The sequence below is a fragment of the Suhomyces tanzawaensis genome, assembly GCF_001661415.1.
Source record: "Suhomyces tanzawaensis NRRL Y-17324 unplaced genomic scaffold CANTAscaffold_1, whole genome shotgun sequence".
Classification (NCBI taxonomy): Eukaryota; Fungi; Ascomycota; class Pichiomycetes; order Serinales; family Debaryomycetaceae; genus Suhomyces; species Suhomyces tanzawaensis.
Window position 1 is genome coordinate 2,575,190 of NW_017963636.1, and position 12,578 is coordinate 2,587,767.

The 12,578-nt window shown below is 44.3% G+C and overlaps 4 protein-coding genes across 4 annotated transcripts; 3 read left to right on the plus strand and 1 right to left on the minus strand.

Annotated features, from left to right (window-relative positions):
* Positions 1-1,059: 1,059 nt before the first annotated feature.
* RPC11 (DNA-directed RNA polymerase III core subunit) lies at positions 1,060-1,395 on the minus strand (the record flags this gene model as incomplete). Its single annotated transcript, XM_020209105.1, has 1 exon — positions 1,060-1,395. The coding sequence occupies one exon, from the start codon at positions 1,393-1,395 to the stop codon at positions 1,060-1,062; it is 336 nt and encodes a 111-aa protein (XP_020067585.1).
* A 104-nt stretch (positions 1,396-1,499) lies between these two features.
* On the plus strand, positions 1,500-3,904 carry CANTADRAFT_88357 (origin recognition complex subunit 2; the record flags this gene model as incomplete). Its single annotated transcript, XM_020211438.1, has 3 exons — positions 1,500-1,563; positions 1,696-3,856; positions 3,886-3,904. 3 exons carry the CDS (start codon positions 1,500-1,502, stop codon positions 3,902-3,904), a joined length of 2,244 nt encoding a protein of 747 aa, XP_020067586.1.
* Positions 3,905-5,091: 1,187 nt separating this feature from the next.
* Positions 5,092-8,169, plus strand: AKL1 (serine/threonine protein kinase; the record flags this gene model as incomplete). The annotated part of the gene is made up of 2 exons (XM_020209181.1): positions 5,092-6,136; positions 6,254-8,169. The coding sequence occupies 2 exons, from the start codon at positions 5,092-5,094 to the stop codon at positions 8,167-8,169; spliced, it is 2,961 nt and encodes a 986-aa protein (XP_020067587.1).
* A 674-nt stretch (positions 8,170-8,843) lies between these two features.
* CANTADRAFT_45492 (tetratricopeptide repeat-containing protein) lies at positions 8,844-11,636 on the plus strand (the record flags this gene model as incomplete). The annotated part of the gene is made up of 1 exon (XM_020209223.1): positions 8,844-11,636. The coding sequence occupies one exon, from the start codon at positions 8,844-8,846 to the stop codon at positions 11,634-11,636; it is 2,793 nt and encodes a 930-aa protein (XP_020067588.1).
* Between the last annotated feature and the right edge of the window lie 942 nt (positions 11,637-12,578).

The following is a 12,578-nucleotide window of genomic DNA, read 5'->3' on the forward strand; positions in this document are numbered from 1 at the left end:
ATCAGGGCAGCGACTATAGTGACTCCTTAAGGTCGAGCAAAATGCTCAACAGCAGTCCTCCAGGGTCTTTCGAATTCGAAATCATTAGTGTAAATGACGAGGTTCTGGATTGTCACTCACTGAATAAATCCCAGGAGCATTTCAAGCTGTCACAAGAAGCAAAAGTGGCAGAGCATGCAAAAAAAGATGGTGTCAATAGCACAAGGCCGCGACTTATCAGAAAGAATCAAGCAACTTCAGATCTTACGTTTATGAAACTTAGTTCTCAGAATTCATTGACCAGTTTTGGGCAGCGTGTGATACTGAAGAGATCGATTCTTTTGCAGAGTAGCTCGGTGGTTAACCTGAAGAAAATCAGAACTATATCCCTGGTATTACAACAGGATCCCAATTCATGGTTCTCGCTAAAGCTAGGGCTGTTGACTAAGTATTCCGAGCTTGGAAGTGGATAACATATTGCGAAATCTCCCAGAAACTCAGGAAGAAGTACATTTCTTTGCATATGCTTCTCAGCCTTGGCCTCTACTTGATCGCTTGCATACAACGCTAATGAGACAATTCAGCTCTATAGGTCCTCTTCTGAGGCGAAACAGGTGTGTTTCGTTATTTTCCAACCCACTGATAAATTGTACGACCGTGATGACAAAACTGTAGTCCTTTTCACTGATAGCATCCATTGTAGAGATTGCCAAATTGGTAACGATAGTCTCTAAGAAATAAGGTTAATGCTTACGATACTATCAGGTATGACATTAAAAGTCTACTGTGTATTATCTATAGTACAAATTATGCTATCACTAATGATACATTAGCGTTTCTCTCCATGCGGAGGATATGCGCAGCCGTCACCGACTTTTAACCGTTTTGAATGTTCCGAAGCCATTTCTATCACCCGGTGGATTGAGTCCATCTCTCCTCAAGAACATCTGTTGTTGCAATTATTCACTTAATTGTGGTGGTTTAACTCTCTTACCTCGATAGAGTTACCATAACCTCGATGGTGCTTCAGTCTACCAAAAGGATCTCCTCGGAACTCACGGCTCTATTCCGTTTCTTCCACTAGTTTTCTCTCCACTTCTCTCCACATTTCACACACTTGTAGAACGTAGTCATAGGCTCATCCGCAGAACGGATTTGCAACTGGTAGAAATATGCCTTTGTGCCTCCACAGCTGTCTCTAGGACACTGTGCTGCGGTTTGGTCCACGTTATCCCAGAAACCTTCTCCTCCCAATACATCATCGACTTCCTTTCTGGCCAAGTCCTTTCTGTCAAACATCTGGAACCCGTTGATTTTGAACTCGTACGGACAAGTGGCGCAGTAGAACTGGTTACATCCGTCCTCCCCCTGGCGGATCAACAACATGTTGGAGCAGTTGGGGCAAAACGACAACATTACTCTGTGGTGGGTAGTATAGATAGCGAAGAGATGATTTTTCAGAACTCGTCACGTTGGTGCAGTCACATGACGTGCAAATCTCCAGCGCTTAACACAACAGTATGTGGATGCGTAGATTCGAATCACTGATGGGAACAGATCCGTACAACAACGATGGCATTGAGAGTGTGGGAAGACGTGGTCGTAGTCTGGCCAACTCTTCCGAAGTATCTCCGGTAAAAGAACCTCAGCTGCCTTCCAAAACGCCGTCTGGGCCCCGATCACCATTCGTGTCTGAACGACTACAATCACCCCAAGTATCTCCTTTCAAGTCGCCAAGGCGTGGCATCATCAAGCTCGAGTACCAGAGCGACAGAATAGCATTTTCGCCGGTCAAAACCCCGAATGGAAGGGCAGGGCAGGTGTCACCAAGAAGACGGATGGCTGCGTTGAACAAATCTGCCAGAAAAAGAGCCATGAAGTCAACTAGCGTGTATTCGAGACTCATGAAGGAGGACGAGGATGATGAAGAGGACGATGATGACATCTTGAGGCAGCAGGATATCCGTATTGCCGAGTCGATCTTGAAACAGTCTAGAGATGAAGAGTTCAGGGCGTATGGTAGCGACGTGGAACTTGAGGAGGACATATCTCAGCCAACAAAGAGAAGGAGACGCGAAACAGTTCGTCGAGCCCAACCTGCGCCAGAGGTAGAAGACGAGCCGGATCTCGATCTTGATATAGACGACTCCAGCGACGAATTCAACGAAATCGAAGAGGAAGACGAGGACGACGAAGACGAAGGCTTGGATTCTTCGGACGAAGAGGTGGTTATGCCATCCCCATCTAAACCTCGCTCTCAAAGGTCACCCTTGAAATCTCGCTCCCCTCCCACAGATGTTGAAATCGAGGAAGAAATTGAGGTGTCGTCGCCTTCCAAACCAACCAATGGAAAGAGAAGGGTCGGTAGGCCCACCAAAGCAGAGAAGATTTTAGGCAGCATCAAGAGTATTTTCCAAATGGATGATGAGACACTTTTCAAGGAAAATAAGAGCACGTCTAAAGACACCAAAAAGAAAGACAATAAACCGTCGTCTACTTTCTCTTCTATGCTTGACACCGAAGTTGCTCCAGTAATCTCGGGCTTGCGACAAACCAAGGAGGAGGAAAATAATACCCACGATGCAGTCAAGGAGTTTGTACCACTAGAAATACCCAAGACTGATGATAATGGAAACATTATTGATGAGGATTTCTTGAAGAACCATTTCGGCGGAGTCCGTCTCGAAGAAAATCTCAAGGGAAGGTTTTTGGACGAAAGAGCATTTTTCCTTGAAGGATCTGAAGGATACTTTGAACAGCATAGTACCAGAGCCAAGCCCAGTAACAGATCCTTGGCTCAATTAGCGCCAGCAGTGGAGTATGGCTCTTTTATTCCTTACATTGATTTGATGGACAAAGTTGCCCACCGCGAGAAGACCATTCTCAACCATCTTCACAAGCTACTCTACCATCAATGGTGCTTTGAATTATCACAAGGTTATAGCTTGAATTTCTATGGAATTGGGTCTAAAATAGAGTTGATCTTGGATTTTGTTACAAACTACTTTATCAACTGGTTTGAACAGATATACGAGCATGATCTTCCTCAGATTATGGTAGTTAATGGCTATAATCCTACCATCAAGTTCAAAAAAATATTGCAGGACATCGTGACCGTATTCATCCCTCCCGAAACGAAGAAATCGGAAAGCATCCGATTCCCAAAACACGTCGCAGAAACAGTACCCTTTTTGGTTAATTACATCGAGAAGAAAAGGAAAATAATCCACAATGCTTCCGAAGACAGCACATTCATTGCACCCAAAATGATCTTGGTCATCAATAATATTGATGGAGAAGTGTTCCGTGATGAGAGAACCCAAAACTACTTCTCCATTCTTGCATCACTTCCTGAAATATGGTTGGTTTCATCCACAGATAACGTCAACGCGCCCTTATTGTGGGATCAATCCAAAATGAAAAGTTTCAACTTCATTTGGCATGACTTGACCACTTATAAGTCTTATTCTACCGAACTTTCTTTCAAAGATGTGTTGAATTTGGGTAAGTCTAAGAAATTTATCGGTGAGAAGGGAGTTCAATTTGTGTTGAATTCGTTGACATCCAATGCCAAAAATACATACCGGACTCTCTTGGAGAGACAAATGCAAATTATCAACGATGCTGCGGGAACCGAAGCTTCTAGGAACAATCTCAAGGGTAATCTCAAGCATGGGGTTGCTTTCAAGGACTTGTATGAGAACTGTGTGGAGAAGTTCATTACCAGTAACGAAATCACCTTCAGAACAGTGTTGGGTGAGTTTGTTGAGCACAAGATGTGTAAATTGGTGAAGAACGAGGCGGGCGCCGAGATGGTGTTTATTCCGTTCAGTTATGATGAAATGGTAAAGGTGATGAAGGATGTGTTTGAAATGGAGTGAGTCTTGATCGGAAGCACCGGTGAAGCACTCGTAATAAAATATAATTAGCATTGCAATGAACAGACCGGAATTTTCGGGTCCAAATACTTGTGTACTATGGTAGACGGTTTAGCAATTTCACAGCTAACTCTCAGTCAGTAAGGAGAAGAAGATGAGGGTAATATAGTAGTGAACTTAATGGTCTTCCACTGTGGGGTGCCAAACCCGAAGTTGTGCAAGGCAAAGTTCTTGCATCGCCATTCTCAGTAAATATTAGGAAAGATCCGCTTAACAGACCACTACACCAGGACCCTGTAATCGGTATCCATACACTAGGAAAGTTCCCAATGAACATATTATGGCACTACACCATTTTCTACTCTAAAGTACCCCGATAATGTGGAAAAAAGTGAAGATTACCAGTTGCAACAAGTCTACCGTGGAACAAGAATACGTAGAAACAATTAGGACCCAAAGAAACCAAAATCTCGCATCATTTGCAGAAGCCATATTCCAGAAATCCACAGGGTCCGGGAAGTGTTCCAGCACCATTGACTTGGCCTATGGACGCCTAATACATACCCATTAATTGCCTAATCTACGGCTCCATCGACCGTAGCCTATGCTCGTTAATTGCCTACATCCTTGATCTGCCTGGATCAGTTTCTCGTCTTAGCGAAAATGTATTTAACACTAAAAAATACCTCACGAATCCGAGACACCAGACAAATACACGGCACAGGTTTTTATTTCACTAGGAGGTATTGGATTAGCAGGCAATGAATGTCTACCCAGCTCCTTGTAGCGCTGGGAGGCCGAGTAATCAATCAGTAAACCAGCCAAATTGGTGCAGTTCATGCTCTCAGGCCCTCGTTCCACCCTGAAGGGACACCTCTCGCGCGCGACTCGCACAAACTCCCACTAACTTCCCCTAACTGCCCCTAACTTCCCCTGGCGCACCACCAGGCGCAGCACCGAGACTGCCAAATCGCAGCCAGATTGCCACCGCCACCTGGCTCTATCCACCTCAATAAACCAAATACTGGCACAGACCACCACCATTTTCTCCCCAGAATCGCTCCCAGAAGCTCCCAGACTCACTCCCACGGGCTCGCCAGAGTCTCTTCCACCCTAATGCCAGTACACCCTCTGGTTCTGCAAGCCCCAGTATTCTCCACCGCACCACTACCGTCGTGTCACCGCCACGAAAATACATCTATTAATCCTTCCCACCACCACATCCAACACACCAATGGGGAACTTTCCGAAACTCCCCCTGGGGACCGAATTGACGGTAGGCAGTCACAAGGTCACCGTGGTGGAATACCTCTCGGAAGGAGGATTCGCCCACATCTACAAAGTCCACATTGACCCCCACGAAAACGGGTCCCAGATAGCATGCTTGAAACGAGTGATTGTGCCTGACAAGAATGGCCTCAATCAATTGCGCAAGGAGGTCGACGTGATGAAGATCCTCAAGGACGCCCGCAACATCGTCAAGTACTACGACTCCCATGCCGAGCGCTTGGACGATGGCACCTACCAGGTGTTGGTGTTGATGGAGTTGTGTCCCAACAAGTCGTTGTTGGACTACATGAACGCCAAGATCAAGACCAAGTTGACGGAATCCGAGATCCTCACCATCATGTACGACATCTCCCTCGGAATCTACGAGATGCACCGCCTCCACATGATCCACAGGGATATCAAGATCGAAAACGTGCTCATAGGCAGCACCAACCGCTTCACGTTATGTGACTTCGGCTCCACCACATCGCCCATCCCGCCTCCCAAGGACCAGCACCAGTTCCAGCTCTTGAGCCACGACATCTTGTACCAGACCACGCCCCAGTACCGGTCTCCCGAGATGATCGACTTGTATCGAGGCTTTCCCATTGACGAAAAGTCCGACATCTGGGCCTTGGGGTGCTTCTTGTACAAGCTCTGCTACTACACCACGCCTTTCGAGGCCAATGGCGACATCGCCATCCTCCATGCGTCCTTCCAGTTCTTGCCGGCTCCATCATACTCGGGAGACTTGAAGAACTTGATCATCATCATGCTCCAGGAAAACCCGCTCTTCAGACCCAACATTGTGCAAGTCATCATGTTATTGGCCAAGATGATGGAAATTGACTTCAAAGACGTGGGCATCGATGATTTCTACAAGACGGGTGGCTACAACTTCCAAGCATTGCATGAGTACCAGAGACAGAAACAGAAGGAGATGATAAAACAGCAGCAACTGTTCTACCAACAGCAGCAACTTGCTGCAAGCCAAGCAAGAGTCTCTCCCAGTGCTTCGGTATCTCCCAATGTATACCCTCACGAACCTCATGTACAAGTGCCAGCGCAATCACAACCACTCACACAACCGGCAAAAGCAACAATCACACTGCAAGCACAACCACCAGCCCAGCCTTCATCTCATATTCCTGGCACCATAGCACCACAAGCCTCGGCACCAAGCGAAGAAAGGCCCAAGGATACTCAAGCCCAACCCTCCAGAACTGCGTCTGAGTCAAAGAGAAGTAGCAAGGCCTACGAGACTAACGAACCAAGCCAGGATCTTGAAGTCGGTGCAGAATCCGAGAAAGACACTGAAGAATTAGAAGATGAAGTGAGTTTCGGAGACTTGGAGAATTTGGACAACGTCGAAGAGAGATACCCATCACTTGAGGACATTTTAGACGATTCCCACAAGCACAGTCAACCAATAGCATCTGCGCCTCCTACTTTGTCTCCTAAACTGGTGAAAAGTGTTCCATTAAATTCGGAGCCACCTACTGTGTCACCACAACAGGTGAAAAGTATTCCCTTGTATGCACCACCAACTAAGCCTGTTGTTTTGAATGCCGATGAAGTTAGAAAGCTCACAAAGGAGCAGCTCAAACAGTACAATTACCAACACCAAGTCTACAAGTACCAGCTTCAGCAGTACCAGTTTCATGCACAACAGCAACATAATCAATTTCAGCAACAACAATTGCCCGTTAAAGATCATAGACAATACGTACAACCTCCACAAGCTCAACAGGTACAACCTCGTAAAAACTTCAACCCTTACCAAGATGGGACAGAGTACGAAAAGAAGGAAGCTTGGGAGAGGCGTCAAGTGCATATGAATAAGAGTGCAGAGAAGCTAGTTGATGATATATTTGCAGAATCGCCTGTAACTGGGGCTAAGAGTAGCCTTAGTGCTAAATCGGATGGGTCACATCAAGAAATATCGAGGCAAAACTCTTCTGTGGAGAGAGCCAATAACAGACTCCAGGCGGAAATCCAACCACGTGAAAAGAAGTCTTTTGAAGAACCTAGAAGCAGTGAGGTTAACGAAGAACCTAGAAACAATGAAGGTGCTCCCATGAAGCCGTTTGAACGTGAGCGTGAAAACAATGTGCCGGTTCCTGATGGTTCGTTAGAACTTCCTAGATTTGATGGTGAATCCAAAAAAGAACCAGTTTTTCCAGATCTATTGGACTTCGAGAGTGTTTCTAGAGTTGAGTCGCATCCGGTAGAGAAAGAACCAGATGTGGGCATTGTGCCTCAGCAATTGGATGTTAAACCTCCCCATTTGACTGAGAACTCTCAAGTTAAATATGCTACTGCATCGGTCGTGCCAACATTGAGCACTTCCGTAGGTAGTTCCAATGCCCTGGGTCTTGGGGGTAATCCTTTCCCTTTCAAGCAACCCAAGCCTATCAACAAGGTTCTTGATGATTCTGGCAAAGACTGTGTCAATGTGGAGCAAAGAAGCAGCGCCAATCCATGGAGAGAATTTAGAACTAGTTCATCGTCTACTTCGATACCCATTACTAAAGTTCAATCACTCCCAGGATCTTCCTACACTCAAGAACCCAACCATAAGGAGTCGCCAGAAATTCTAACCACCATGACCAAGAACCCACGGGAAGAACTTGTTGAGCCAAATTTAATAGATTTAGAAGTTGGTTTGGAGTCTTCCAATTCGTCCTCGGCCACCCCTGTGCTTCAACCAAAGACCAATAACAAGGAAATCTATAGTTTGGGATCTGATTTATCCCTTTTAGATTTGGATGTCAAGGAGTCTAAACCCCAAACTCCCCAATTTAAAAAGAGGATTTCCTCCGCCCTGAATCCCTCTCAATTCAGTTTTCAAGAGGAAGTGATTGATTTTGCATCGGATGATGAGAATCCCGAGAATGGATCCAGGATGAACAGGTTATCGATTAGAAACTCACTTAAGAAACCCAAATCCCGGAAGTCTTCAGATAACAAGAAAAACGAGAGTTCTAACGAGCCAAAAAAGAGGCTCTCATTCTTTGGTGGAACTAGAAGTGAGCTGACATGAGCTGGATAATTTATTAGATTGATCAGTGTGTAGCAGGGTTGCCACGAGCATTGTGCAAGCATGATGTTTGAATTAGAGGAGCAACTTTGTAAGTAGAAAATTCACATGATCCAGAGATTAGTGAATAGTTGTTAGATGTAAATTTGTATCTAAACCAATATACTAAGTGATATTTAGACTTGATTGACTATTATCAATAAATTTGAATAAGTGTGAGTGAATCTGTGGAAGGAGTTATACGGGCTATAATATGACCTTTAGATGGTTTCTACCCATTGCAACCTTCTTTTGGTACTCTACAAACTTGGCAACAAATCCACTTACATCCTTAACTTTTGAATATACACTGGAGTCTTACTGTGTCGGTCACCGAGGCCGTATTCTACTATCATCTGGAATGTTCGTTGTGTTAATTAATTTTCGTCACTCAGGCACTGTCTCTACTATTTGAAAAGTAAATTTACAGTGATTCTCCAAATTAAATTTTGGATGTGCCATAGCTCTGCTGTTCCAAAAGGTAGCTACTTCTATGGTCAACGTCAGTGCATTGTCTTCGTATGTTAGGCATTCCAAGATTCGACTCCTGTAGATCATATTTGCAATCGCAATTTTATGCAGTACTCGAAGCTTACCTCATCTATATTGAAAAAACTCCATCTCATCACCACCTGAACATGTCTGTTCAACAGTACCTTTCACAGTTGGTGTTGGCGCTTCCCGTCGAGAAGTTCCAGACTCCTGAGCCCAACCAATATCCATCGCTCGAAAATCCTGCCCGTCTCATTCTTGAAGGAAAGTCAGCAGACATCATAAGCGATAATGATACCATCGGCTTGATCCTCTCAGATTCTTCAAGGAAGGTGTTAGGAGGCTTTCCAGCCCAAAGCCTTCTTGAAGTGGCCCATTTGTACGTGGAAGAAATAATCAACACCTACAAACAGAAGTTTCCCGAAGAAGAGGCCCATCTTCAACTCCATTTGTTGGCCATCGGTTTGTTACAAACGTTCATCCAGGTCAACTACACCGGTCCAGGCATCCAGTACACTGCTCAAGAAACGTTCTTCCCGGGTGTGGACCCTGCCATGCTCCAATTGGAATGTTGCCGGGCATTGACCATCGAGGGTCAACAGGCCTACGACTTGGTAACCGAACCATTTTTGTTGGTACTTTCGTCTTTGTTATTTGAAAAATTGATGGGCATATCCAGAACCCACTCCTTGTTCAGTAACCAGTCCATTGACGAAATGATCGAAATCACCAGCTCTATCACCAAAAACACTCAGGACTCGGGTAATGTTATAATGGCATCGATCCAATGGTGGAGATCCAGAGCCTTACAAGTACATTTATCCATCTTGTCAGAGCCTCCATCCATTTTGTCCACAATTTCCTCCATTTTGTTGAACCCATCCGTGTGCAACAACTTGTCCCCAAAGGATAATCTGGAAATTCAAAAGAACATCCAGTTGATATACTTTTTGGAATGCTCCAGAAGCGGCATCCACAGTTACACGGAACACCTCTCTATTCCATTGTTGAACAAGGCCAAAAAGCTCTCCAATCTTCAGTTCATATTGTCTGGTGCAAAGGCCAAAAGAACTCAGTTCCAAACCTTCCATACTTCCGCCTTAATCGTGTTGGCTAAATCCCAAGGTGCTTCCATTTTTGACCAAGAAACGGGGGAGACCCCAGAGGACTTTGCATTGGAGTCAGATTTATTGCTCGAGCGTCCTCGATACGAATCTTTGGACGATTTGGAACTCCAAGACGAACCAAATACTAAAAAACTCAAATTCGATGATGTTGAAGCCAGCGAAAATTTGCTTTTGCCTATTGCTAATCGTCAGGAAGATATTCCCTCCGAGTTGAAGGCCTTGGACCCTAATGACCAGCCTGCGTTGAATGACATCGATAACCTTCAGCTTCTTTTGAGATTTACCACCTTGAAGCAAACCTCTCCTTCAGGTAACCCTTTGGTGGAAGAAGAACTCATGGCCCTCGTCTCTAGAGTTTTATACACAAGTTCCAAGAATATCAACTGGACCCTTTTTTCAAGAGCATTGTGGGAAAGATCGCTTTTGGAAACCAATAAATCTAGAACCATCGAAAGAGGTTTGCTTCAAATGACTTCCCTTATTGAAGAAATTGGCCTCAAAATTAAAACCAGAATTATTCCTCAAGCTGTCGACGGGACAGCGTTAACTTCTTCCAGGTTAAGATTCATTCACCAGCTTCCTCTTATGCCACAATGGTCCTTAGATGCAAAGTTAGCTGAAAAGTATATGTCGTTGGGTATCATCAAGTCTGCTATTGCTATTTATGAAAGATTACAGATGTCTTGTGAATTGGCATTATGTTATGCTGCCATTGAGGACGAAAAGAAGGCCGAGGAAATCTTGATGGAAAGAATCCAGCATCATCCTTCCGATGCCAGAGCCATCTCCATTCTCGGTGACGTGAAACAGGATCCAGCTCTCTGGGAAAAGGCCTGGGAAGTTGGCAAGTACTCCAAGGCAAGGGCCTCTTTGTCCAGATACCATTATAACCCACCAGCTTCGAGTGGACTCACCAAGAATCTTGAACTCGCCATTAAGTATATGAATGATTGTTTGACTGTTCATCCATTGAGTTATGAGAACTGGTTTTTCTATGGTTGTTGCGGCCTTGAGTCTGGTCAATTCCAACTTGCTTCAGAAGCATTCACTAGATGTGTCAGTTTGGATGATACCAACTCGCATGCGTGGTCCAACTTGGCTTCAGCTTTACTCAAATTGGATAAAACCAAGCCCGCTTTCAATGCTTTGCAAAAGGCCATTAGAAATGCAGGTGAGAATAAGAAGAGTTGGAGAATCTATGAGAACTATATGATTGTTGCTGTTAAATTGAACGAGTGGAACGATGTGATTATTGCTCTCCGTGAACTTATTGATAAGAAGAAAGGAAAGGATGGTGAAGCATCCATTGATATTCCCATCATAGAAAGATTGGTGGAGATTTTGGTGTCTACCGAGTTCCCTAAGGTCGACGAGAATGGACAGCTCGGTCGTTTGACACATTTCCAATCCTCATGCATTGACTTGATCTGTAATGTGTTGCCCACTATTATCACCACTTCTTCCAGATGTTGGAGAATCATTGCTAGAGTTGATTTGTGGAGACAAAAGCCTTGGTTGGCACTTGAATGTCACGAAAAGGCTTATAGAGCATTGAGTCAGAGGGCTGAATTGGAATATGAGGAAGCTGCCTGGAATGATGCTGTAGATGCTTGCTCGGATTTAATTGGTGCGTATGAGTCCTTAGGGGAAAAGCCTGGAAAGCATGGTGCTGGGGACGTGGTATGTGCTGACTGGAAATACAAGAGCAGAACCACTATCAGATCCTTGATGTCGAAGGGTAAAGATATGTGGGAAAATAGTGAGGGATGGGAGAGATTGCAAGAAATGAAGAGTGATGTTGCATCTAACTAGAGGGTAAAGTACAGTGGCCAGCGTGGTAATTTGGCAGCAAGACGTTTATAGATGTCGAAACGAATGGCTTATTGCTTATAGACGGTAATACAAAATATTAATAATTGAGTAACTTCTGTAGTTTGATTAATTGATCACTTCTGGGATAAATATAGTGAAGAGCTGATTCTTTTAATAAGATCTGCTGAATGAACCTAGACATTGGCGGTGAGAGAATATCAATAAACTGGTGCTTCGTCTCCAAAAGGCAAATGATTACAATCAATATAGAGGTGTACGTATTCAACGAAAATTAGATTGGCGAAAAGAATCTTTGGGCTTCTCCGTGGGATACGTTTTGATACTTTCAGAAACGATACACTGCAAATAATGGCCGTGGTAATGTGTGGACTGGGTGTTCCTTGATACAAAGGGTTCGAGAATGCTGGTACGTAGTGGATTATATATGTGGTTCAAATGACTATGACTAATATGAGCGTGCTGAAGATTAAAATTTTATAAAGTCAATAGACCTAGTCATAGTTTCACGGGAAACTGAAAGTAAATTGATAAGGGGAGCTAGGTTAGTGCAAGGAGTCTGAAAATTCCCACTATGACTGCGATCCTGTTTCCATATATCCCGTGTTATTATAGCCCTATTTTTGCTGAGACGGTGCCAGATTTCGCTCCACACTCAATTTTTATGGTACCTAGGAGCATATCTGGATATTAGCCTGGGAAACATAGATAGTACGAGGGATCTTTTGTTACTACTGTTTTTGCACCCAAATGCGACCACGAATGAAAGAAGGACGTAAGGAGATTGCGAAATGGGAATTAACCGAAAGAGGAATCAACGAGTAAAACCTTTGTGATACGAGCACATACACCTAATTATAGAAGAGGAATCCAAATTGGCTTAGAATGATGGGATTAAGGCATAAGAAAAAACTATTGCTCCCG